The following is a 25,672-nucleotide window of genomic DNA, read 5'->3' on the forward strand; positions in this document are numbered from 1 at the left end:
TAGTTGGCGAAAACCGTCAGTTTTATATTAATCCGTTATTATTTTACAACAAGTAGTAATAGTTATCCGAATTATAACAACTAATATAAGACCACGACTAAACAAATATTAAATGCACAATGTACCTACATTGGATACATTATATATTTTAATTTTATGTAAAACCATACCCGAGCACCCGGCCTAGTATCGTGGACTAGGGTCCATAGTCGATTAGTTTTAATAAGTCAGAAAATTATCTGCTAAATAGTTAAAAGTAAAACATGTTGGATACCGTTTGAAAAATTTAAAATTGTATCACCACAGGACACACGTAAAATAATTCCAAAAATTTCAAGTATTTGAGCTTATGGTATCGAGCAGGTATATTTAAAAATTAAGAAAATCAGATTTCAAATAAATAATTTTTTAAAGAAAAAAAAGGGGGATGAGCGTGCTTGGCGAATATATTTGTTCATTGTTACGCTTAACAGTGAGTAAAAGTTACAAAATATACATTATTTAATGGACACGACTGAATATACTATCTAGTGGATACAAATGATCAAAGAATTTGAAACTAACAAAATTATCAGATGCCATAGACATACGGTTAGTGGACTATTGTATATAGTTAGCAACTGTAATTTTGCAGGTGATAATCCATATATTACTAAATAATATATGCGATTACGGGATACTTAAATATTAGTTACCCTCTTAATCTGTATACGGAGATGTAAGGGATGAAATAATTCGAAATTATCAAAACTATCCGATTACCTATCTACATAAGCCTACGATGAGCGGACTACGTCATGGGTGTAGTAAGTACTTGGTAGTAACTTACATTTTGATAATTCATATGTTACGAAATAACGAATGCGATTACAAGAGTTAAAACATGCAGGTACTAAGGTACTTTAAATATTTAATTTCAGCTTACCGGGTTGGTGCAAATTATAATATTTTTATGATTATTAATTATCAGTCTCATTTAAATACAGGCACCTACGGAATAGTGACACCATCCAACAGTCGTGGGCGTTTGAACATCGGTTCGAGACGGCAACATGATATTTTAACAGCTAAAATAATAATATCGTTGGAAGATCATCGGTCGTCGGTATACCATCCAACTTCGGGCGCTAAACACTCTTAAGACACGCGGTTTCGGACGGTCATAATATATAATATTATTATATACGTATCACACGGGTACAATGAAATGCCCTAGAAATAATACCGTGAAGCCGGCGAAAGCAATCCCTCCGATCGCATTTATATATACCGTTATCGGGTCGCAAAAGCGTTTTGGCGTTATAAATAACTTTAACATTAGTCCGTCGAAAGTTTTCCGGCGCGACGCCGTCCCGTCCACAGTCCGTCGTCGTCGGACAAAGCCACCGCCGCACTCGTTTATTGCGTTTATATCGTTCGATCGACCGTCGGCGATAACGTCACGCGGATACGCTCTCGTCTAACGACGTGCTAAGGGCGGCTAAAAGCCACTTCCGGTTCGCCGTCTGTATACACATTGTGCAGAACGCACAACGGCGAGGACACTATTTGTATAATACGCGTACCCCCCCCCCAAAAAAAAACCCAGTTTTTTTGAGATTTTGTCCCACGCGTCGCGTTACTCCGGATTCGCGTCGACGAGATGTGAAATGCCGCACGATGTCGCGATGGTAATAATAATATACGATCGGTGCTATCAGCGGGGAGGGGGGGGGGCGTTCCAGCGTATCGTTTTTTTAAGGAGTAATAAATTATTTGGGCGATTCACATGACGTTGAAATTTGGGCCAAGTCTATATCATATTAAGTGGTGAGTACTCGTTTATTGCGTTTATATCGTTCAATCGACCGTCGGCACGATAACGTCACGTGGATACGCTCTCTTCTAACGACGTGCAAAAGGCGTCTAAAAGCCACTTACGGCCGTCTATATTATACACATTGTGCAGAGCGCACAACAGCGACGACACTATTTGTATGATACGCAAAAAAACCAGTTTTTTTGAGATTTTGTCCCACGCGTCGCGTAACTCTGGATTCACATCGACGAGATGTGAAATGCCGATGTCGCGATAGTAATAATAATATACGATAGGCGGTGCTATCGGTGGGGAGGGGGTGTGGGTGGCGTTTTGGCGTATTGTGTTTTAACTTTTAAGGAGTAATTTTTTAGGCGATTCACATGACGTTGACATTTGGACCAAGTCTATATGTGGTGAGTAGAACATTAGTGTACTTTTCCGAAAATCGCTGTGATGCCGCGTCGGGCAACCGCCACCAGATGAATCTCTTGCACCAGCATAATATTGTTTATACTTCAGGAAAAATAAAATATGATATTTCTTGTTTGCATACAAATATAAACTACTAAAAGCGGTTGTAAATTAAACATACTTCCAGAAGTTCGATTGTAATTTCGAAAAAATTGGTCGAATTTATAAGCTTTTTAGACTAGCTAGACTATGCTCTTTAGAAATCACTTTTTATCTAAAATCAGATGTCCACAAAATGTATATAAATGCAATGCAATTATTATTTTATGGTATTTTTGAGAAAAAAATCTCAATTTTATGGTCCTTTAAATTTTATTGTTCTAAAACGTATTAAAAATACATGTGCTGCTGCAATCCCCTTAACGTCTTTCATTTTTATATTTTTTTTAATTGTTTTAAAAAAAAAAAAGTTTTTCTAACATTAAACCATCTACATTTAGGCACCTATTTAGGACTGCAGTTTTTAACATAATATTGCTTACAATAGATATCATTGGGGTTATATAGTAAGATTACTAGGTTTTAAATTCAACAGAGTACAATAATATATTTTGCATTATACAATAATTATTGTATTATGTTACACATAACAATGGTATTCAATTATACTAAACAAATTGTATATTATTTACAATAGTAAGTAAAGTTAAACGAGCTAATTTAAAACGTCGTGGGGACGACCACGGATCAACCCGAAATGTTGTGGACCGCTTGCTTTGTGTAAATTACTGCATAAGAAACTTACCGATAGGTCCTTGATGAACCTTTTGATTGTTTGTATTTTGAAAGGGCATTGCCCATTTGCACAAAAAAAAAATTAATTAATTTTGGGTACAGCTCATTTGTGCCAAAATAAAAAAAGACAGCCAATTTACGCCAAATTTACCTGTGTAAACATTTTACAATAACGACTTGGTTTAAGGTGCCCTGTGCCAATGTAATTTTATAAATAATAATGCGCTCTACGGAAATAATGATCCTGTTCTGTAAAGTAAACCAAATTTGATAATTTTTTTAAACTTATACAGGGTAATATTCTCCAGGCCGCGTTGAACTCCCTTTTTCAATATTTTAATTTCAAACTTTATAATATGTCTTCAAAAATAATACAATTTAAAGCGTTTTTTTATAAATTATATTACCATTATTCGAAATAAAATAAAAAATCGGAATTCGATGCGGCCCGTAGTAAGTCTTCTTCTTTCAGATAAAATTAGTTATCAAAATCCGACAATTTCACAAGGCCTGAAAATATTATTCCCGTGAAGTTTTCCGATAAAATACACCCTATTAACCCCCTCCCTAAATAGGAATCTGGTAGTAGATTAATGGAAAAGTATTATAACTAAAGTGGAAATTAAAATATCAAATTTCATAGAATTTGAAAAAATTTTATAAACTGGTACCGGGCCCCTTAATTCATTTTTACGATACGATATACGTTAAAATTTGAGTTTAAAAAAAATCAAAAATAAACAAGGCTTTGAAATTTTACATGATAATAACAATCTATTTTTATTTTAATTTTTAACATTATAATGATTACACATATTTTTCAAATCATTGTCCCCAGACCGCGACATTATAATATTGTTAATATATAGTTCTAGGGGACGAATAATTTGTTTATATAACATTAACGAACACTTCCAGCTCTGTAAAGTTTGATGATTGATTAGAACCTAGGCATAATATTTATAAACGTTGGTATCCTTGCTGTAATTTGGAAGATGTGTCAGGTAAAAAAGTCATTCATACAACATTTTATCGTTTTCTGATCCTCCATAATAATATAATTATTATGACGAGAATAAAATATAATATATAACCTAGGTACATACTATTATTATAAAATCTACCCTATATGTTATAAATTAAAATATTTTATAGCAATATTATTTTAGTACTTGCAGTTATTACGACACGTGATCGTTGAATGTTTTTAATGTTTAGAAACGTAATATTTACCATCATTATCGAAAAGCAATTACAGGTATGCGAGCAGGTGGTTATAAGCAAAATAATATCGTGGCACGTGAAAAGTTGTCATAATTCGTGATAGATGTTCATTTTTCTGTATCAAAAATTATTTTTCCATTTCTTTTTACTTTATTCTAAAGACTCAGCACACAACACGTATAACAAACCACGTCATTCAACAGTCTGCTGTCTATTGTAATATTTAGGGTATTCTTTCTGTGCGAACGAAAAAACCTTTTTTTGTGTGTGTGTTGCCTCAAAGTAGAATTATTATTTGGTGCCATTCTTTTTTCATTATTTACAATTTTTAAATCTGTTTTTTATGACAACGAAACACAAATAATGGATTTTAAAAATGTTTTGATTAGTGTTTTTTTTTTTAGATATGCCCTTCATATGAGTACTAATAATATAAGTTTAAACAATGTTCAAGTTCTTTAAAATTAATATTTACGCCAAATGGCAAATGATACATTTCCTTGAAAGTTATTTATTGGAATCTACTTATTAAATTTTCCTTCTAATTACAAAAGTGATATTTTAAGTACCCTGCTAAGGAATGCGATTAAGCTGCTGCTTGTATCAGTTTACAATCGTTATTTTAGTGGACAGTTAAAATATGTGCTATACATACTATGTATATTTTTTATCACTTTTTATAACTTCTATGACAATGACCGCCGTTCGTTAGGTACATCGCATTCACATATTATTTTAATGTAAGGACGTGAGGTTAGAAATGGTACAGTATGTACATATGTTTAATAAATAAAAATTCAAAGTCAGTGAAAATATTTTAATAGATGGGTATCTCTTGAATTTTTAAATTTTATTTTCTAAATCGTTTAAAAAACTATTATTCTATGGTTTTAAAAATGTATCTATTTTTTTTTGTATAAATAATGTTCACATTCAATTTTTAAATTAAAACGCATTATATTTGCCATATGATAGTCATAGTTTATAATGCTATAAGCAAAGTCCTACATAATTCGTTTCTGTTTTTCATAACTTTAATAATTGTTTTTTTTCTAATTGGTTTATTACTGAATACAAACAAAAAGACATTTAATTCGTTGTGAAAGGTTTACCACAAAACCTTAACGATTTATAGTAATTGTAATATGATCACGCTATTTTCTCAAAGCTTGGAAACAAAATATAAAAATTTGCTAAAATATTATAATTAATATTCATACCAATCGAAATAATATTAAGATTACTTAAAATATTTCAGGCTGTACAAATTCAACAAATAATAATGAGTATGTGGCGTTTATTACAATTACACTTTCTAAAATAATCACTACCTAGCTCAGACGGCCATAAAATGAAATAATAGTCGTTCCGTTCTACAATGGAAAAATTATAATAAGTATTTATCAAGGTCGGAGTCGCCATGATTGAGAATTTTAAGTATTTTTGTGTTTTGCCGCATATCGCATTGAGTATTTGAGTGGTTAACAAGTGATACACATTTTATAATAAATTAATGTTATCATGTCTAAGAAATTATTTGATATTTTTAATGTTATAATAAAATGAATAATTTTATAGCTTCATATTTTTACCTATATTTTAATGGGTATTTGTTAAACTATATATTTTAATTATTATTTACATTCTACGCAGACACACAATACCTACACACTAAACAGCAAACTTATTTATTTGTAATAAATACATAAGAAATGTAAGCTTTTTTTTTTAATTAGACGATTTATTACTATACAATTAATATCAGTTGGTCATCAATTCTCGCAAGCGAAGCGAGTGGTTTAGTAAAATTGGGGTAAGTATGTTACCGATACATTTTGGTTAAATTGTATAACCCCCCCCCCCCCAGTAATTTCACCAAATTTCCGCTTAAACAGCTATTCCTATTAAAGCCATATTAATAAATCTTAAACAAAATTTTGTTTGATATTAAATGTAATAATATTATTTATAAATGGCTGAAATATTTTTTAATTTTTGCATCAACGCAATTTTCATTTATTGTTGATTGTCAGCTAATTTTTACTTTTCAGTATTCAAACAATAAAATACCTAGTACCTAGTAAAAGTTCAAAAAGAATAATTTATTGCTTTAAGCATTTTTTTTGTACAGAAGAGTATTTCATATGATATTTTATAATTTTTACTTTTTAATAGGTACACTAATTTCATCTATAGAAATATACATCAAATTAATTCAACTTCCCTAACTTTAGGTCAAACGCTAAAAGTTATATAAAAAGTGTATTGCTTTATTCAGTTTTACCTTGTACCTACCTTGTACGAAATACAGGTCAAATAAGTTAAATAAATAAACTTGGAAAAATGCAAAGGACATTGTTAAATAAATTATTAATGTCAAATAGGGAAAACATACAGAAAATATTTTTTAGAAATGTAAAAATTATTACAACAAGTGACATCAATCATCAAATAAATAAATATTTAACTAACTTATTCAAATGTTTACATTAATTAAAGAAAAATAAATTGCATGTATGCTTATGGTAAAAATGCGGTGCAAGTTATCAATAAACTCACATAATAATTTTTGAGATGGATTGGATTCAATCAAAGAGATTTAAATGCGATATATTGATAAGTAAAATCAAGAAATAGTAGGTACCATATAAATTATATTTTTTACAAATTATGACCGTACGTGAACCTCGTATAATATGTTTGGGAGTATCCTCGTTGTGGGTCACATCCGTAGCGAGTATCTAATTCAATATTTTTAGTTGTTATAGTCCATACTAAGGTGCAAAGAGGTTTCGTACCTTCGATATTGGTGAATGTACCTGGTTGGCACTCTGGCGTTCTGGCTCACACTAGATGTCAGGTACCTATCTACTATTTATTTATGTTTCATGTAAAATAAAATTGTTGTTTGCTGAGTTTGAGTGCGACTAAAGTTATCAGTCATCTCAGGTGTAAATCGGTCTTAGCTGGGCGATCCACCATTCCGGCGTATATTATATTGGATACCGCGTCCGGTGTAATTCGGTTTTAAGTGTATTTCGGTATATTATAATAGTGAAATATTCGCACGGGGGACTTCACCAGGCTTTGGAATCAGCCGGTGGTGGATTGGATACGGCACCCCAGTGTGTTTCGGTTTAAGTGTATTTCAGTTTAAGTATATCTCGGTGTACCTATGTGTGTCTCGGTTTGAGTGCAATTCGTTTCCGGCGTTATTCGCAAGTGAGCAAATCGGACCTGGTTGTGATAATCAGCTTGTGGCGCATATCACAATAGATAATAGATATTATAATATTAGGTATAGGTATTACATAAACATATTATATATTATCTTATATTGTATACAAGTGCGTTCGAAGGTGCATACTAATTACCCACAGTGGTTTCGTACAATTAAGTTTGTGGTATCCTCACAATCGATAATATCAAATTATATAAGTATGTATCATAGTTTTTAATGCAGAATAATAACTTATAATAACACAAGTATACGACAAAAATTATTATAAGTGTCTAGTGATTATAACAATAATAAAAAATAAACAAATGATGTTGAAATTAATTGAATTCAAATTTGTAGTATTTTAAATTTGACAGATGGCGAATTGCATTTTATCGGTTTTTCTTTACCATAGACCATATATAATAATCACTCATTCTAACCAATATAATATGGTAACTAGTAGACTCTTCGATAACATTATTATACCATGTATATTGCATATAGGGATGTCTTATCCATGTATATATTATTACCTACTTCTGATAGTTAATCGAGCAAATTGATTGCCTTAGTTAGAACGATCAAATAATATAATATGTGCATGTGCTATGTGCGTATTAAAATGTTTGGTAATAGGTAATATCAAATAAGATCATATTACATACCAAGCAATGGATAAAAGTATATATTATTATTATGTCTAGAATATATAACGAATCAGACCATTTATTATATTATAATATTGTATATAATAATAATATGTATATATTCATTTCTGATTTCAACAGCTAATAATTCAATAGAATGAAAAAAAATGAAAAAAAAATGTACAGTATGTAAATAAATTATAGTACCAGAAGATAATGTATATGAAAATACTGTAATAAATATTACGGTAGACCTGTGCATCAAATAACACATGATGATGAATCAATTTTAAATTTGATTTTTTATTGTTGATGAAAAAAATTCCTAATAAAAATTGTGTGTAAAAAAAAGTCCTTAAATTGCATATTTGGACCATTGATTAATATAAAATAACTCAAACTATTATCGAAGCACATTGAGTAATTAATAACACAAATTTTATGCGACACTTTAACTTAAATAAACCACTATAGATTTACTGAAAATAATAATACAGTTTAAAAATTATACTTTTTTATACAAAGTTATTAGTTTAATAAGTCATTTTACTCGTGACAGTGGATGGAAAAAAATAATTTTCAATATTCGAGAGTATAAAAAATGTTTTTTTTTTTTTTCAAACGACCAACAAATTATCTATAATTATTTAAAAAATTTAAACAACATGAATGTATAGTATTAAAATGATCTATATTTATGTTATCTATATCTTCAAACGACCAACAAATTATCTATAATTATTTAAAATATTTAAACAACATGAATGTATAGTATTAAAATGATCTATATTTATGTTATCTATATCTATATTTACTGATAGTCCAGTCGTCAAACGAAATTAAGACAAACTCATAGAAAATAATAACCATAAATAGGTCCGTACTTGGATACATTTACGTGCTTAAATAACGCATACATTTTACTGAATAGAGCACATCATTTTCTTCTTTATAATTAATATAAGTAGTTTTACTGAAAATATAGTGAATTTTACTATTTATTGCAATTCGATTTTTTCCTATCAGGTAAAGCAGTTAGCATAATATTTGTTTTTAAAAATTAAAAGCTCTACTAAGTCCAGTTAACTCTATAAAATAATTATTCTGTATCAGTTTGGTAATGAAAAATTATTATAATATCAATCTTAAACTGGAATGAAACGTAATTAATTAAAAAAAATCAATAGTGATTAAAACTAAAATTTAAATATGAAAAATAAAACATAACCGTTAATTATTTTTTTGAATAATTTTCAATAATGCTCCAGGCTCCCGTTATATACGAACATTAAATATCAATTAGTATTTTAATGTTGTTAAACGTGTACACTGTATTAAAAAAAAATTGAAAACATCATTGGCTTTAGGAAATAGGTACCTAAACAAATATTTTCCGCTATTTGTTTATAAATAAATTGAATAATAATTGTTTGTGCCCTCATTAAAACCCTTACACTATGATTTATTAATTTTAACAGAATCGCATTTGTTAATTAAAAGTTGTATATTTAACTTAATATAGTGAGTATTTTCTGTCGAAATAAAATTAATGTAAAATCCGATAATTTATGTATATTATTATACAAAATACGGATTATTTACAATATGACAATAATTATTATTATATCAACATAGGTCTAAAGCATTATACAATTTATGAATACAAACACAATATTTTTTATTATTATTTTATATTCGAAAACAAATGTTTACAATATTATGTACAAAACTAACACAGCAAGACGTAATACGTGAAATAGAAATAATATTTAGATGAAGATCGAAAATCAGAAACAAAACAAAATAATATGACCTATTTGAATAGTAAGCACAATACAATATGAGTATAAGTCATATTCATATATTCTGGACCAGATAACAGGAAGTAAAAAAAGTGCATGTCATTAAGGTATTACAATTTTAATGGTTTTTTTTTACGGATAGACTCTTTTAAGATAATTATTTATTATGATATACTGAGATACCATCGTCATGACCCGATTTGAGGTCTTCGTATTATCGAATTATGAAGCAGTCCACATAGGTAGTATGAATTAATATACTCTACCATGTATAGCCTATAGGAAAAGTGTCAATAGCGAATAATATAATATTATGGACTCGTAAATAACAAAAAATGTAATAAACATTTCATAATAATCATAACTTACTAGTGCGTATGTGAATTTCTGTTTAACTTTATTATTCTACAAAAATGTGATATGCCATGTTATTATAATGTTATACGTACATATTTTAAAAATGATAATTATTAGTAAAACTGTACAATTTGATAATATAGTTTAGCCAAAAACCTGAAAAGTTCATACAATTATTTTTTGGTTATGTATAAAAACCAATTCTATAAATATTACAATTACAATTATTATTATTAAATTTTTACTATCCTATTTTTGAAATCAAACTACAGAAAATGATCATATCACCACTAATCCTATGGTTGATAATATATTCAGTTTTATTCAATAACGAATATTCGACCTATAGGTATAACTGATGTAAAGCGTTGTTAAAATGTATAATATTATCATAGTTTCAGGTACCTAATTTAAACTATAATGTCAGATAATAAATAATTTACTGTGATATACAATAATACCATATTATACAATTTGACGAGTAATCATTTTTATTGTTTTTTTGTTGGGAATAATAACATCAAAAAATTAGTTTTTCGAATAGAATTAAAATGATAATTTTTTCATCATAGTATTATATTATATTCACATGATCGGAACTCAATATATATTTATTTTTTTATTGTTTTTTTCTTATAAATTTGTGTTTTAATAAGATGTATAAGGCTAAGTGGGGCGATATTGTAAAATCAAAATAAGTACCTATTATTTTCGTTATTACGAGTACAATTATTAATCATGTATTTAAAAAAAAAATAACTTATGTGTACTAGGTGTCGGGATTTTAGACTTTGGTTTCATTGATTTACTATACAATTTTAGATGAATAATATTTCTCGTAAAATATGATGGTCAGATATTTGTGATGGATACCGATATCTAGGGATATTATTGTGGCACCCTTTGAACGATTTAAAAATACGTGACCGAAATGAAGGAAATATTTTACAATGAATCGTGATTATGGTTCGGTAAATATTATATTCCAATTATTGTCACTACACACACCGAACAATCCTTAACAAATAATGTCAGAAACTGATCACTCATTTTATTTGATATTAATATAAAAAAATATATAGAAGACTATAGTAAAAAAATATATTAATAATGTACAAATATGTAAAATTATAAACTGAAAAAATATTTTATCTGAATTTCCAAAGATCTAACTAACGAACATAGAAGGTGTTAATATTTCACCGTATAAATTAATTTTTTTATAAAATACCCAAAAAACGTTAATACTAATTATTCTTGATTTTCAATCAATAAGATTATTATCATTAATTTATATTAAGAATTGTGAACTAATGGCCTTTGCTGCCGAGTTGTTTTTTAAGATCAATAAAAAAAAAAATTAATTTTATAATAAAATATAATTAATATTTTATTGAAATCTAATAATAATTTGATATTTATTTAAAAATTATTTCATAATTTCATTATTAATAAGAATAGCATTGGGCTATAATGATGGACTTGGGTTCTATGAGGAATTTAGAGATTGTATTATCTGCTTGAAATTATGGTGACGCATTAACTGTGATATCGCCGGATGAGTATTTATATTTTTGATTAGAGGAGCCACTATGTGGTTTTAGGTACTGATATTTTTAGTCAATCGTATCAATTGTATTATGTTTTATAAAAATCAAATATTTTCATAAAAGTATATTAATTGTTAAATTGTCTTCAAACTTAATTTGATCAAACTGAATTTTGCAAGTTAATAATACCAAACATTGCTGACAAAAATGTTTGAACCGTTACGCTGGTTTCTTTTTAATACTGTGTTAAGCTTATTTATTCTCCCCTAAACGTCAAACCAAAGCTCCTGATACGAAGTCAAATCACCCAATATCAAATGTTTAAAGTTTTATCCCGAAATGTCGGTGTCCAAAACTCGGGAAAGTTTTGGTTAAAACTTTTTCTCCAATCTGATGTATAGTCTATTTTAAAAGAATTGAATTCCGACGAAGATTTTTTTTTTCCTGAAAATAGAATGTGTCTAGGCATACATAATAGATCTTTTAGCTGGACGGCGACTGTACAGCGGTGGGGGCCAAACGTGTCATTATTGATATGCGTTCGAATAAAATCGATGTCGGGATAAATAATTGAATTGAAATGCGCTTTTCCCGCCTCTGGTCGTTTTGATATGAAACAACAAACGGTTGCCCGTGGTAACCTTCGGGCACGTTATTATTATATACGAATATATACGCATATAATAATATAATATTATATGAATAATAATAATAAAAAACGAAGCCAAATCGACACCCATCATATATAGTGTCATGTCCATTTGTTCGTATGTTTTTACATTATTTAGCATTCATTGGTTACATTTTTTTTTTCGCGAGGGTTAACGACTAATTTTCGAAATACCAGTGACCCTCTGTTTAAACGAGTGGGATAATTATTCTGTGCACATATCTCACCTCGTACAATTGACATATTCACTACAACTCTTTTGATTGGATTTTTATTAATATTCCATTCACGACAAATATAATATGCAAATGTATGCACGCAAATGCTATGCTAGAGGACGAAAGACATATGCATTTTGATTTTTATATTTTTATGCAATTGTATATTATTATAATATTTAACGCGGTTTCTACTTCAAAAATTCCATTTTTTTTTAACGTGATTTTGAGATTTGAATTTAATTAAGTAATTATTGAACAGTACAAAGGAATGATAACATCGTGAATCAAAAAATTAATTAATACAGGTAGTATAATAATAGGTACGTGCGATGTAAAGTATATTAACCAATAACCATTTGGTTTACTCGACGAATATATTTTATTTTATATGGCTTACAGATGTATTAGGTAGTCAAAGATTTTTCTATACAAGATTCTAAATGGCGATATATTATATTATGTTCAAACATGGTCCAACACTTCTCAAGGTCGCCTAAATTTCGTGTCATGCTATTTTTAAATTACTGTATACCTAGTATTATATTATGACGAAAGGGATGATGAGAGATCGGTAAATAAAATTCTCAACTCGGCAGCTCCAATGACACAAGCTATATTAAACATAAAAGACATAATGACAAACTCGTTATTAAGAGGAATTCCTATAATTTTTTTCTGTACAATAATCCGCGGTGTCAATGCTACTAAATTGAATTTGTAAATGATACTTAGGCACGTTTACGAGTAGAAGAATATTTTATAATAATGATCACCTAAGTAATTACTTGACAGCATTAAAGACTGATACTTCGTTCAACAGATAATATTATTTTTAATTCCAGTAGTTTTCAATGGCCACATCACGTAGTAAGCATGGCGAAAAGGGATGAAATGTACATTATTGAATCTACCCTTATTAATGTAATAACTATATAAGACGAATCGAAACAAAATATTATATTTCTACAACTAATGTTTTGTTTGGATTGAGAATAAGATAGAAATAGTTTTTCTCATCTTTAACATTTCGTTGGATGGTTTATGTCAAAGCATCCTTAGTATTGAAAAGTCTTGCCAGTTTTTATTCTAACATAGGTTAACAAGGTTTAGTATAGAAAAATATCTTAAATAATATTATACAATATGACAGAATTACTAGTTTAAATCACAATTAATAATATAACAAAATTACCCTCAGTGACATAGGCCATTGGGATACAGTTATTATTTATTAATATAATAATATTATGACCGACTTATAATAAATAAACAATAAAATACCATAGACGATTATACTTTAGCGCCATGAAACTGCGTATAATAATATGTTACTTGTGGCAAAGTCCCATATTCCATTATTACTTGCCAGTTTTTGCTCTGGTGGACGTAATTGATGGTTTTGATCGAAAACTCGAAACGTCTGAAGTAGGTATTTACAGTGAATGAAAAAAGAATAATTGATTCTCTTTCTTGCCGAGACCGATGATACTATTCAATATTTTTTTTAAATTGAAATATAGTTTTATTGTTTTTGCAACAATTAAAGTATACAAGTTATTGATGAGGTACTACGACTGAGACCATAAGATCAAACCACGACTACATTAACACAACTGCTATTGAAACATAAGATATTGCATTGACTAATATCAATTATTTATCATCTCGAAACAGCATTCTTCAGCTTAAGCGGACTTTAAAAAATAGTTACAAGAACAATTTTACTGTCATATTTTCAACTCGTCAATTATTAATATCGTATTGCGAACTTATATCATGATCTGATCTCATAAATAAAGATACATCAGATGTGTTCAATAATATACTAGATACTTCGTTCTTCAAAAAAAAAATTGAAATAAATTCTTATTCGAGGTATTGTATTATTATAGTTATTTCTGTTTTTAGTTTTATATAATATATGTATGGGTAACAAAATAAATTATTAATATTTTGAATAAATGTAGTGAATGTCCCCAAAGAAAAAATCCTTTGCCAATCTCTTGGAGCTCTATATAATTTACTTTCATAATATAGTATTCTAAAATTAATAACTAGTACTTATTTTGCCTATACCAATTGTTATTTGGCCAGTTTTAAATAAAACATTTTGTTTTCATTGATTTCTTGTTAATAATCGAAAGTGTAAGTTGAAATCGTGGTTGGAAAAATATTGTTATATTGAATATAACAAAGTGTCGTTTATCGAAAAAAATTGTAATATTATATAGTTACCTAATATAATATTATATCTATAATGGCATTGTATACTCAAAATATAATAGACTTTGCAAAGAAATATTCCACTGTAGATTTGAAGTTTTCAGTAGTAATAATAATGAAAAAAAAACTAATCGTATATTCGATAATTTTGATATTCGAATGTGCGATATTATGCCGTTTTCGTATTAATGACGAGGTATTTGGTCGTTGCAAATGCATTTTATTATTTTACAACTATCTGTGATTGTATTAAATTAGCTGTCGAAGTTCATTGTCATTATTGATATACACTGTAAATAAACTAACTAATCATAAATTGTTACCCCGTACGAATGGAATTATAAAAAATGTATTTATATAAGTGTTTGATGTAGTACTACATCATATTCGTATAATTCAAACAAATAATAGAGTGTAAAATATTATAGTAAGCTCACTGAAACTTCTGTTTTTAATTTTTCTATAAAAATATGGTAACAATAGTTGAAATAAAATATCCTAATTGTTATAAATGTATAACATTTATAATGATTGTCTCTGGGTATACATTTGTTAAATTAATCCTTTGTTATCTTTTATAGTTATATAAAATACGTGTTGTATAAATATGGGTTATGCATGATTATAATGATATATGATTTTATTTATTGTGTGAATTTGTAGCGTTTTAAAAACAATAAAACGAACACCATGAATTATACATCGATTTGAACAAAACCCGTAGGTATATTAATAATTGATATTTATTTAAAATTTACGACGATGGAAAGTATTTTAATAATTATTTAAAATAATAATACCTAATAACAATAGAAATTGTTTATTTAGAATTTATGTTTAAAATCAAAATAATTTAATGCGATATTATGGTATACTTAAAAACGAAGTATACTTATTGTTCAACAATTTACCTATAAAAATAAGAACATATTAAAACAAATGAATAAATAATATTATCAACTATTGCAATATCATAAATATAATATATTATTGTGTCCAATATTATAATACAAATTCAACAATATAAGACCATAGAAAATAATTTTTTTAAAAACTAACAATTAAAAAAAAAAGCCGAGTGGTTTGCTCTGCTGAAGTGTTGTATAGTAGATTAAAATTATATCTCGCCATTGATCAAGTCACAGTTATGTTAAATTTGAATTCAATGGTTGATAATTGCATACGGAAAACGATTCATAGTGGAAATGGAATATAAGACTTTATTTTAATAATATTTTATCATTTTTGATGTTTAGTAAATTATTTTAAATTTATTATACATTTTAAATGAGGTAGGTGTAGCTAATAAAACATTGCATTCAAATAATAATTTTATATGTCAATTTTTAAAGGTATTATTGCGGTAAAATACATTTTTTATGGACATTTGTAGCCACTTTCAGAGCTCTTTTCAACTGTTTTTAGAGCATTTAAATTCTAGTTCTAGTAAGAACTAACAAGTTAGTAGTTACGTAGAACGGTCAGAAAACAACTGTGTAAATATTATCATAAAATGTCCAAATAATAATGTACGTAATTTCAACGTTATAAGCAAAAATGTATTAATGTATTACATTTTCTTAACATAGAAATACATACATATTATCAAATTAAACCATAAAAAAAAATTTTAAAGGTCAAAAAATTATTAAAAATATTTCATGTTCAAAAATGATAATATAAATAAATATTTGTTGAAAATTTAAAATATACAGTTATTCATTTTTTAATTATAATAAAATAATTGTATGTTTTGGTCAAAAACTGGTATACTTACGTAATTTTGACATTTTTTGTCCGTAATTTTTTTGTTTTTACAGATTATTATAAAACAATACAGAACTTTTTATTTTTGAGTTTTTACCCCCTCCCCAAGGTACCAACTAGATACATTTTCTATCTGAATTCACCTTTAAAGTTGAAGATAGATACGTTTTTACTAGGTACTACTATTGTAAGAGAACAACAAACAAATACGTTCAGAATGTAAAATGAAAAGTTCAGTATGTATGAAACCTTTTTAGTTTAAGTTTTCAATAAAAAAAATTTAATTCAAATTGAATGATCTGAAATAAGTAGTCCAAGGATTACCTATACTCAGTAATACTAGTAATCAAATATTTAATTTTGATTCAATTTAATGGTCATCCATTTTTTAATAGATACCTACAAGCTTTGTAATTTTAAAATACTTTAAGGTCACCTAATAAATTTTTATATTTTCATAAACCTAAAGACTACAATTTAAGTATACACATTTAAACAACAATAACGTTCTGTTATATAACTTTATTGGCTTATTTGACTCTGAAGAGTCGTCTAAACAATGAAAGCACCGAGCTAAATATTTAATTCTTAAAAATGTATACTGTCTACTGTATAAGTAAGTGTGTTTATTATTTAAATGTATAATTACTTTTGTTACAGAAACTGTATAATTTTAGATTTGTATAATATAAGCAAAAAAAACACAAATGTGTCGAATATGAATTCCATTAAGTCCATTAGCTGCTATTCTATCGTGTCTACATGGCGAAATAGATGATTATCACGTCTTATTAAAATCATAAAATTGAATTACCAATAGTTAATTACAAAATTAACCAACAAAGTATAATAACTTCTAAGTTTTGTTATTTTTTATTTTACAAATTTCTTTTGCATTTAAAATTTAAATTATTAAACTATTATATATTTGAAAAATATATATATACTTAAATTGAAAAGAACCACGACTATAGTTAGTACCTACATATATTATAGTTAGTTAGTATTTCGTTTTATATTTTGTCAGTTATTTCTGTTGCACCTTGTGAGTAGGAATATAACTAATACTTAAAATAAAATATTTATATTTGTTCGTACTAGACGTACGAAATAATCATGCATGATACATAAATATAAACATATCATATATATATATTTTTTTTTTTTTTTTTTTTTTTTTTTTTTATTGAGTAACCCGCGGCAACATAGGCCATTGGGTGTGGGGAGGGTACTGTAGGTTTTATATTGGGTAGGTTTGGTAGGTTTTATATTGGGTAGGTTGGTACACGTGTGTGTTGTGTTTGGCAGAATTTCTAATGGGGCACCCGTAGGTTTCTGCCGTGCCCCGGGGTGGGGGGATGGCGGCACTTGTTCTCCGGACACCGTGACTTGCCCGAAGAAAAATGCCGCCCAGTGGCCGGGAGTCGAACCCGCGACTGCCAGCGCCGCAGTCGACGCGTTAGACCGCTCGGCCACCTCGTCCCCCATATATATATATTATAACATTGCGTTATCATAATATTTGCTAAAATAAATATTATGATGATATTTAAGAGTATCGCGAATACCGTTTTTAAGTATTTATATTATGAATTATAGCATGATTATATGGGGGAACAAAACGTTTTTATTGTAAGGTATTTTTCAAAACAAAAAAATAATAACACAATAATTCCACCGACCGGTATAATGCCTGAAACAATATCGACGAGATTATTACACTATACATGAGGCCACGTGCGATAATCTCGGTCAAACTCGGGATAATCCGGCGGCTGTGGTTGTATAATGCGCGGGGGTGGAAAAAGTTCGCAGACAGATGCGCGTTCCTGTAGACTTTACAGTGCTCGGCGACATAGGGTGGCAGAGCGGTGCCAGTCATAGGTAGTTAAATAATTTTTATAATATGTAGATAGACAGTGTGCGTGTGTGTGTGTGTGTGTGTGTGTGAAAGAAAGACAGAGAGGGAGAGACGGAGAGAGTTATATAATAATAACACGCGGCGGCTGCTGCTGCGGATCAATTCGAGTGGACCGCAAGCTGGGCAAGGCTGTATTATAGTGGCGGCGTCAGCAGTTCGATGCAACAGCAGGTGTATTGTTCTGTCCGCGGTGTACATAATACTGTTTGGGTGTTTTGTTACACTACCGCGGTATATACCGTCCATGGTAATTTTCTCCTCCTCCTCCTCCGCCTGTTTTCTTTCTCGCTCATCGTTTCGAAACAGCGTTTTTTTTTCACCGTTGTGTGTTACGACGCTGTTGTGCTTTCGTCCAGCCCCCCCCCCCCCCTACAACACGGCACACTCACCGCCACACACCCGCAGAATACGCAGTGATCGCATACGATGTTATAACATATAGAGACGGTCAAAATCAACGTACAAATCGCGTCACCGACGACCGATCCTCCCATTCACATCCACATCCACATTCACCCCCCCCCCCCCCCCCCATCACACAACCACCCGGAGACTATACCCGCCGAACGTGGCAAAATATCGAAAATATATTTTTTCCGCCAGCATACAGCTATAGATCGCCCGTTTCACCGCAACCGTCGTCGGTTGACCTTTACATAATAAATAAAAATCGAACGCGCCTGCACCTCCTGCTTATCGCCGCCACTCCGAGACTACCCTCCTCCCCGGCCGGCGACTCCGAGCCGACGCGGTATGGCCCCACACCTTGTGGATCTATATATACTTATAAATCACTGTTTAATTTAAATCCGACGACGGTACACGCCAGCGGCAGACAACCCTATAGGTATATATTATACATGATATCGCGGCACGTACCCCTTTTTAAGCCGTACCCGAAACGTTTCTCGAGCCTTTCGAATACGCGCCGCGCACTGCATTCTGGTTCGTCTGACGGTTTAATGTTTCTATCTGCGGAGCGAAAAAACAAATAAATAAAAATTACCAGTCACTGGAAGCGACAATCGGTAGATTTATCCGATTTATTAAACGAATAAGGCGATTTTTTTTTTTTTTAATTCGATTACATTACCAAAACAGTCCGCCTGTACATTTTTTTAATGCTCCAAAGACGCTTCACTGTCCGCACATATATACAACCTCCCATAATATTATGTTCCCAACACTCCTTAGTGTATCGACAGACGCCAACTATATTAAGTCCATAATCTTATGATTTTTTTTTCTTCAGTTAACCGTGTTTATTACTGCACAGAACTATTGTAAATAGTATAAAATATAGACTCTTCACTTTTTTTTTTTTTTAACTAAATAAATTATAAGTTTAATAATGTGATACATTGTTTTTTCAACCAAATTATATATAATTTTTTTATCAAACACACGTGTCTGAATTCTGGCGCGTAATTAACTGATTCACCTTAATCTGAATGCATAACGAGTGCAAGCGCATAATTCAATCGAGAATGATAGTGCAAAAAGTCTAGACGGGTCTAGTGCAATTAATTTTAATATAATATCAAACTCTACAGTTTTGCCGTTCAAGCGAATTCTCTTTATTATACAGTCCAAAACATTTCGGCAAAGAGAATAAACCCGTCTGTTGAAAATAATTTGTAAGTTAATTTACATTGTAAATAGAAACTCTCGGTTAACATTTAGGTATACACAATTAACGTTCAATGTTTTCAAGCCCTCTGGCATTTTTAGCTTTGTTTTTAATCTAATATTAAATAATGCGTATTCGGTTTCATTGAGTTCAGATATTTGTTCAATGTTATTATTATTGTAATATTGTTCAATATAATTATATATACATAATATATTAAAGGTCTACGTACAGAACTTCAACTAACTTTATATCTCATGAATCAAACTTGTAACGCTTTATAGATTTATCAATGTCTGAAATTATAACTATTATTATTATAATATGACAACCTTATGTAAAATTAATTAAATTTGTTTATTATTTAAAATAGATTAACTTAAACAACACAGATAATAAGTCATTATTCTTTTTGCTATTGATGTTATAACTATAATTTATATTTATTGTGTCCTTATTTTGTATATAATATGCCCAATTAATAGTTGATCTATAATAACTTTTGGATGAAAGGTAATGAAAAAAAAAATAGTAATAAGCATGGTAGGAATAGGTAGTAACTATATTATTTCAAATAACTGTTATTTGAGCAATTATGAAGACTTAAATGCATTTTTGATATGATTGTTTTTTTAATTTTAATAGTTTAATAATATGTTAATAGTACAGATCAACGTATAAGTACTTTTGTCTGTTTCAATATAAAATAATATGACATTTTTAAATAATAAAGCATTGGTTTTACTGAAAAATCGTGACAATTCGATGCGAAACCTAAATAGGAAATAACAAATTGGTTTTGAAAATTACATTTATAGTTTATATTAAATTCAAATCCAATTTCACTCTAAACATTAATTTATAATGAAACAAACCAAACATGAATATTTCACGTTTTATCTAATAACATTATAATATATTGTATACACAAACATAATATATTATTATATACAATAAAAAATATTTTTTGCCAATGGTGTTAAGTGGTTAAAGGTCTAAAAAGTATATTTTATTTCAATTTTTTTTTTACCATATTTTGTTCATGAATAAATTACACCCTTGGTTAGATTTTCAAATTAAGTCTACGTTTGTTTTTTTTCTGACTAAATCGTATAGCTTGATTAATAATTAAATATTTAGTAAAATAAAATGTAAACAACCGTAAATTGTATAGTTTATTGGATATTCAACTGCTGACGTATGTACATACCTACCTATATTTGAATGTTTATTATAAAATTCGTCAAAACAAAAATAAATGGATACGAATAAATTTATATATTATATACTATTACTAAGTACATGGTATCTCATAATGACTCGATGCATGTTATATTTATCAAAAAAACAACAAGCTATGCTTTTGTTAAAATTAAAAAATATATTGATAAAATTATTAATAGCCGCAATGATATCATTATACTATTAGAACTATAGGGTGCTTTCGAATTATATATACCGGGGGCCATTCACCAAATTGCAGTCTAAGGACGAATTTTATCTGTCTCACATGAAATTTATTTTTAAAATTATTATTTTTCACGGTGAATTAAAAATAGTATAATGATTTCAATAGTTTTCATTTAGTTTTTGATTTTTCAATTACTTTATATTTTTGTGTAAACACGTAGGTAGGTACACTACGTTTTTATGGCCCTCGAAAACTTCCTGAATTCTTTAAGTGGTCCTCCAACGATATTAATTGGTGACCCTTGATTTAGAGTCTAAATTTTAGACCATAATAACAACTATGAATTGTATAAACTATAAGTATTTACTTTACAAATTACAAGTAGGGCCCGGATTTAAATGCCCTAAAAACTACTAAAAAATGCCTTTTCATATTCCTTCAAAAATAACGTACATTTCTTTTATGGACAAAGAACTAACTGAAACCGATAGAAATGTGATGGCTTAACTTTCGTAGTTTTTAGATTTATCTCAACTTAACCAACGCAATAATACAAAAACTAAATATCCAACTTAGGCATGCACAATAAATAAACAGTTGTATTGGAAATAAATGCAAACGCGTCATCGCGATGTATCTCTAATACTCCGACTGACAAATTAATAATTAATTTTGCTGAGTCCCAGTAAGATGCCTACGACATCCAATAATCACCGGAGATAGAAAAAGACGTTATCGCTTTCATATATAGAACGATTGCCATTCCATATGGATGAAAAATACCTAAAATCTATTAATCAAATATTATTTTTTTAAAAAAAACAGTATTTTTTGATATAATGTATTTATTTTTCTGATTTACACTAAACGCTCAAATAATGTATACTAATATATTATATGCATTATTAATAAAATTACCCGAAAATGCGGCTAAAACGAAAATGCAAAATAAAAATTTCCCCTTTCAACTTGTATCTGATACGTGAAACAAATTGTCTAATTTGGATGCATTGTCCCGGAGCGTTGAACCATTAACGCGCTTTACATCGAATTCCTGGCTTTCTTTTTACGAGCAATAATATTACGCGTTTCGATAATAATAAAAAATGAGCTATAAATAATACACTTTTGATATATTGTCATTCGTGATTTCTCTCAGGATGTTGCCGGCGTACTATACGCTGAACGACGAGGAAAAGGATTACATTTGTTCGAAAAACGAAGACAATGGAATGCATTCGTGTTTCGACTTGCCGCCCACGCGAGGACACGACGCTCTGATATGCAATGCCACGGCCACCATGGCTCTTGCCAACGGGTCGTGTGTCAACTGGAACTATTACTACACCGAGTGCAAGTCGCAGGGCGAGAACCCGTTCCAGGGCACCATATCGTTCGACAACATCGGCCTGGCTTGGGTGGCCATATTCGTTGTAAGTATAACACATTATTGTTGTTGTTGTTGTCAGGCCCGGCTCAAGGGGTAGGCGACATAGACCCATGCCTAGGGCGGCACTTAAGCTGCACATTAGTAAGAGGGCCTCATTTTTAAAATACTGATAATATTCTATTGTTAAGGGCGGCAAAATTTGATTTTGCCTAGTCCACTATTTTCCCTTGAGCCGGTCCTGGTTATTGTAGTCGTTGTCGTGATTACTGTACGGTGGCGGAGTCGTTTTAGGTATTGTGGGAACTCGGTAGGGTAGCCGTCTGGTTGAAATTTATTGGAGGCTTAGATTTTTTTTTAATTAGACACATAACACGAACAAGTGAAAAATGTCGGGAGTTGACCCCCCCCCTCCACAAGTTGTATTTAAATATTAAACTAAAACAACCACTCTTCAAAAAAAATTCTGGCTACGGGCCTGTATGAACGCATATTTGAACGATATCTCAGAGTCCAGTCTATCATATCCCAATCGTCTCCAAATCTGACAAAATAGTATTTTCGATTAGCATTGTTTCGGAAATTAATTTTTACGTCATAATTTTTGATTGTATTGTTATTATATTTGTAGTTCACAAATAGAAAAGTATACTTATTCTCGAAGAATGTTAATAATATTGTTAAATTAGTGTTAGATGAATAATCGACCCGTACCCAAACTGTAAGTAAATCGTAGATTGACCGGTTAGGTTTGGCCTTTTTTTTTTATTCTATGATTACAAAGTGAATTTTACACAAGAGATAACGAAGGTAATTTATCGGGATAAAAAATAATAATGGGAAACGGAAAACTTAGAACAGCAAAAAAAAATAAAAATGGAAAGTGTATAAAATTTTCAAAAGTAATAATAGAAATAAATTTACGTTTGACAACTGAAAGTGGTTTTAAGAGCAAAAACGTTCGAAATGATGAAGGATAAATACATTTAATGAAATCTGCAAACGACAAGAGAAAAAATATATACACATATTCAAGAAACGTAAACCATCAGTCAAAGTAATTTTATATTATTTTTAAACTTTTGTTGGATATTTTTTTTTAGTTTATTTATAAAAAAAGTTTAATATTTCTTCGATGAACAAACAGTTTTATTAAAAAATTACCATATACTTTTACGAAATGGAATTTTAAAGCATATAGGTACAGTACTTTTTTTTGTCCATAATTAACACAATTTACAAAATTACTTTTGACATTTTGAGTTAACTATGAGTCTAATTCTATACTTTTCATACGTATCCAGTTAAACGATCCCATATATTAATATTGGGCTACAATTTGGGCCATGAAAACTACACTTTTTTGCCCGTAAAATGCTTATTTTATCATATTATTATTTATTATATTTTATTTTATATTGTTACCATCAACTTCAGAGGCTATTATTACTACTATTTACACTTTTTTTCAATGGCTCTGAATGGATATATTAATTTGTACGAATCAGTCGGTTTTTTTGTATTCTACCTCAGCCAGTGGTCCCAGGACACGGTGTAGTAGGTCCTATATTACTCTCGACACTTTATTTATATAATATAAATGTATCAAATTATTGTACTATTATGTTGTTCCATATACAAGTACGACTGTGGGAGGTTACTTTTGGCAATGCAATTGCCATGACATGTTAGCTTCAAATGGCCAGTTCTCGATATTATATTAATGACAGTTTCATATTTTTATATTTTTTGTTTCTCGTTACGTATAATATGAAATTTATACAATCTGTACGATGAAATGCACAATATGTAAATGTACCATATTATATATTCAAACAAAAAGTAAAAATAAACCAAATAAGAACATTTTGAAATGATTTAATAAGAGGACAAGAAATTTTTTTGTACGTATCTAAGACACATAATATAACATCAACACTCGGATCATAAAACCAATATTTTTTTTAACTTTAATTTTAATCTTAAAATATTTATAAACTATAACTTTCGTTTATCATTTAAATTATTGATAGCATTTAATAAATAAATTACCTAATAATAGGTTGTAAATTAATAGTAATAACAACATAAACTATGGATTGTATTATAGTTTAAAGTGAAGGTACATATTATTTTTGTCACTACATTGAAACAATAATTTGGTACTGTAAAATTATTAAGTTAAAGTCAATGTAAGAATACAAGAAAATATCAAAGCTTGTTTCTTATTCTCTAAGCTTTAATATATTTTAATCAATTTTACTTCTTAAATTTAATACAAGACGTCTAAATTATATTTTATCAAACAACTAAATAAGGGTTATAACTTATAATCCTAAAAATGAGTATATTATAGATGAATGTTTTCACCATTTTTATCACACTAAGTTAATAATATCATTGTGAGATAAACTCATTTCATAAATCTTTTTTTTTTCATAATTAAATATTGTTCAAAATGATTTGTCTCACCTTAAAAAAAAGTAAATGCAAATTATTATTTACACTTGGATAATGTATACATCAGTTATAATTATCTCGCTGGCAAACTGAGCATTTCATATCTCACATATTTTTAACTTCGCACAAAGCATTATAGGCTATTTCAAATTAACTTTGACAGGCCATGGGT

The 25,672-nt window shown here is 29.1% G+C and overlaps 1 protein-coding gene across 4 annotated transcripts in view; it reads left to right on the plus strand.

Moving 5' to 3' along the window:
- LOC132950081 (voltage-dependent T-type calcium channel subunit alpha-1H-like) overlaps positions 1 to 25,672 on the plus strand; it is a 311,428-nt gene that overhangs the window by 126,194 nt on the left and 159,562 nt on the right. For all 4 annotated transcript variants that reach the window (XM_061021301.1, XM_061021304.1, XM_061021302.1 and 1 more), the window contains one exon: positions 22,813 to 23,086. In XM_061021301.1, coding sequence (XP_060877284.1) covers positions 22,813 to 23,086 — 274 coding nt within the window. The remainder of the gene's footprint in view (positions 1 to 22,812; positions 23,087 to 25,672) is intronic.

This window comes from Metopolophium dirhodum, chromosome 8 (genome assembly GCF_019925205.1).
Source record: "Metopolophium dirhodum isolate CAU chromosome 8, ASM1992520v1, whole genome shotgun sequence".
In the NCBI taxonomy this organism is placed as follows: Eukaryota; Metazoa; Arthropoda; class Insecta; order Hemiptera; family Aphididae; genus Metopolophium; species Metopolophium dirhodum.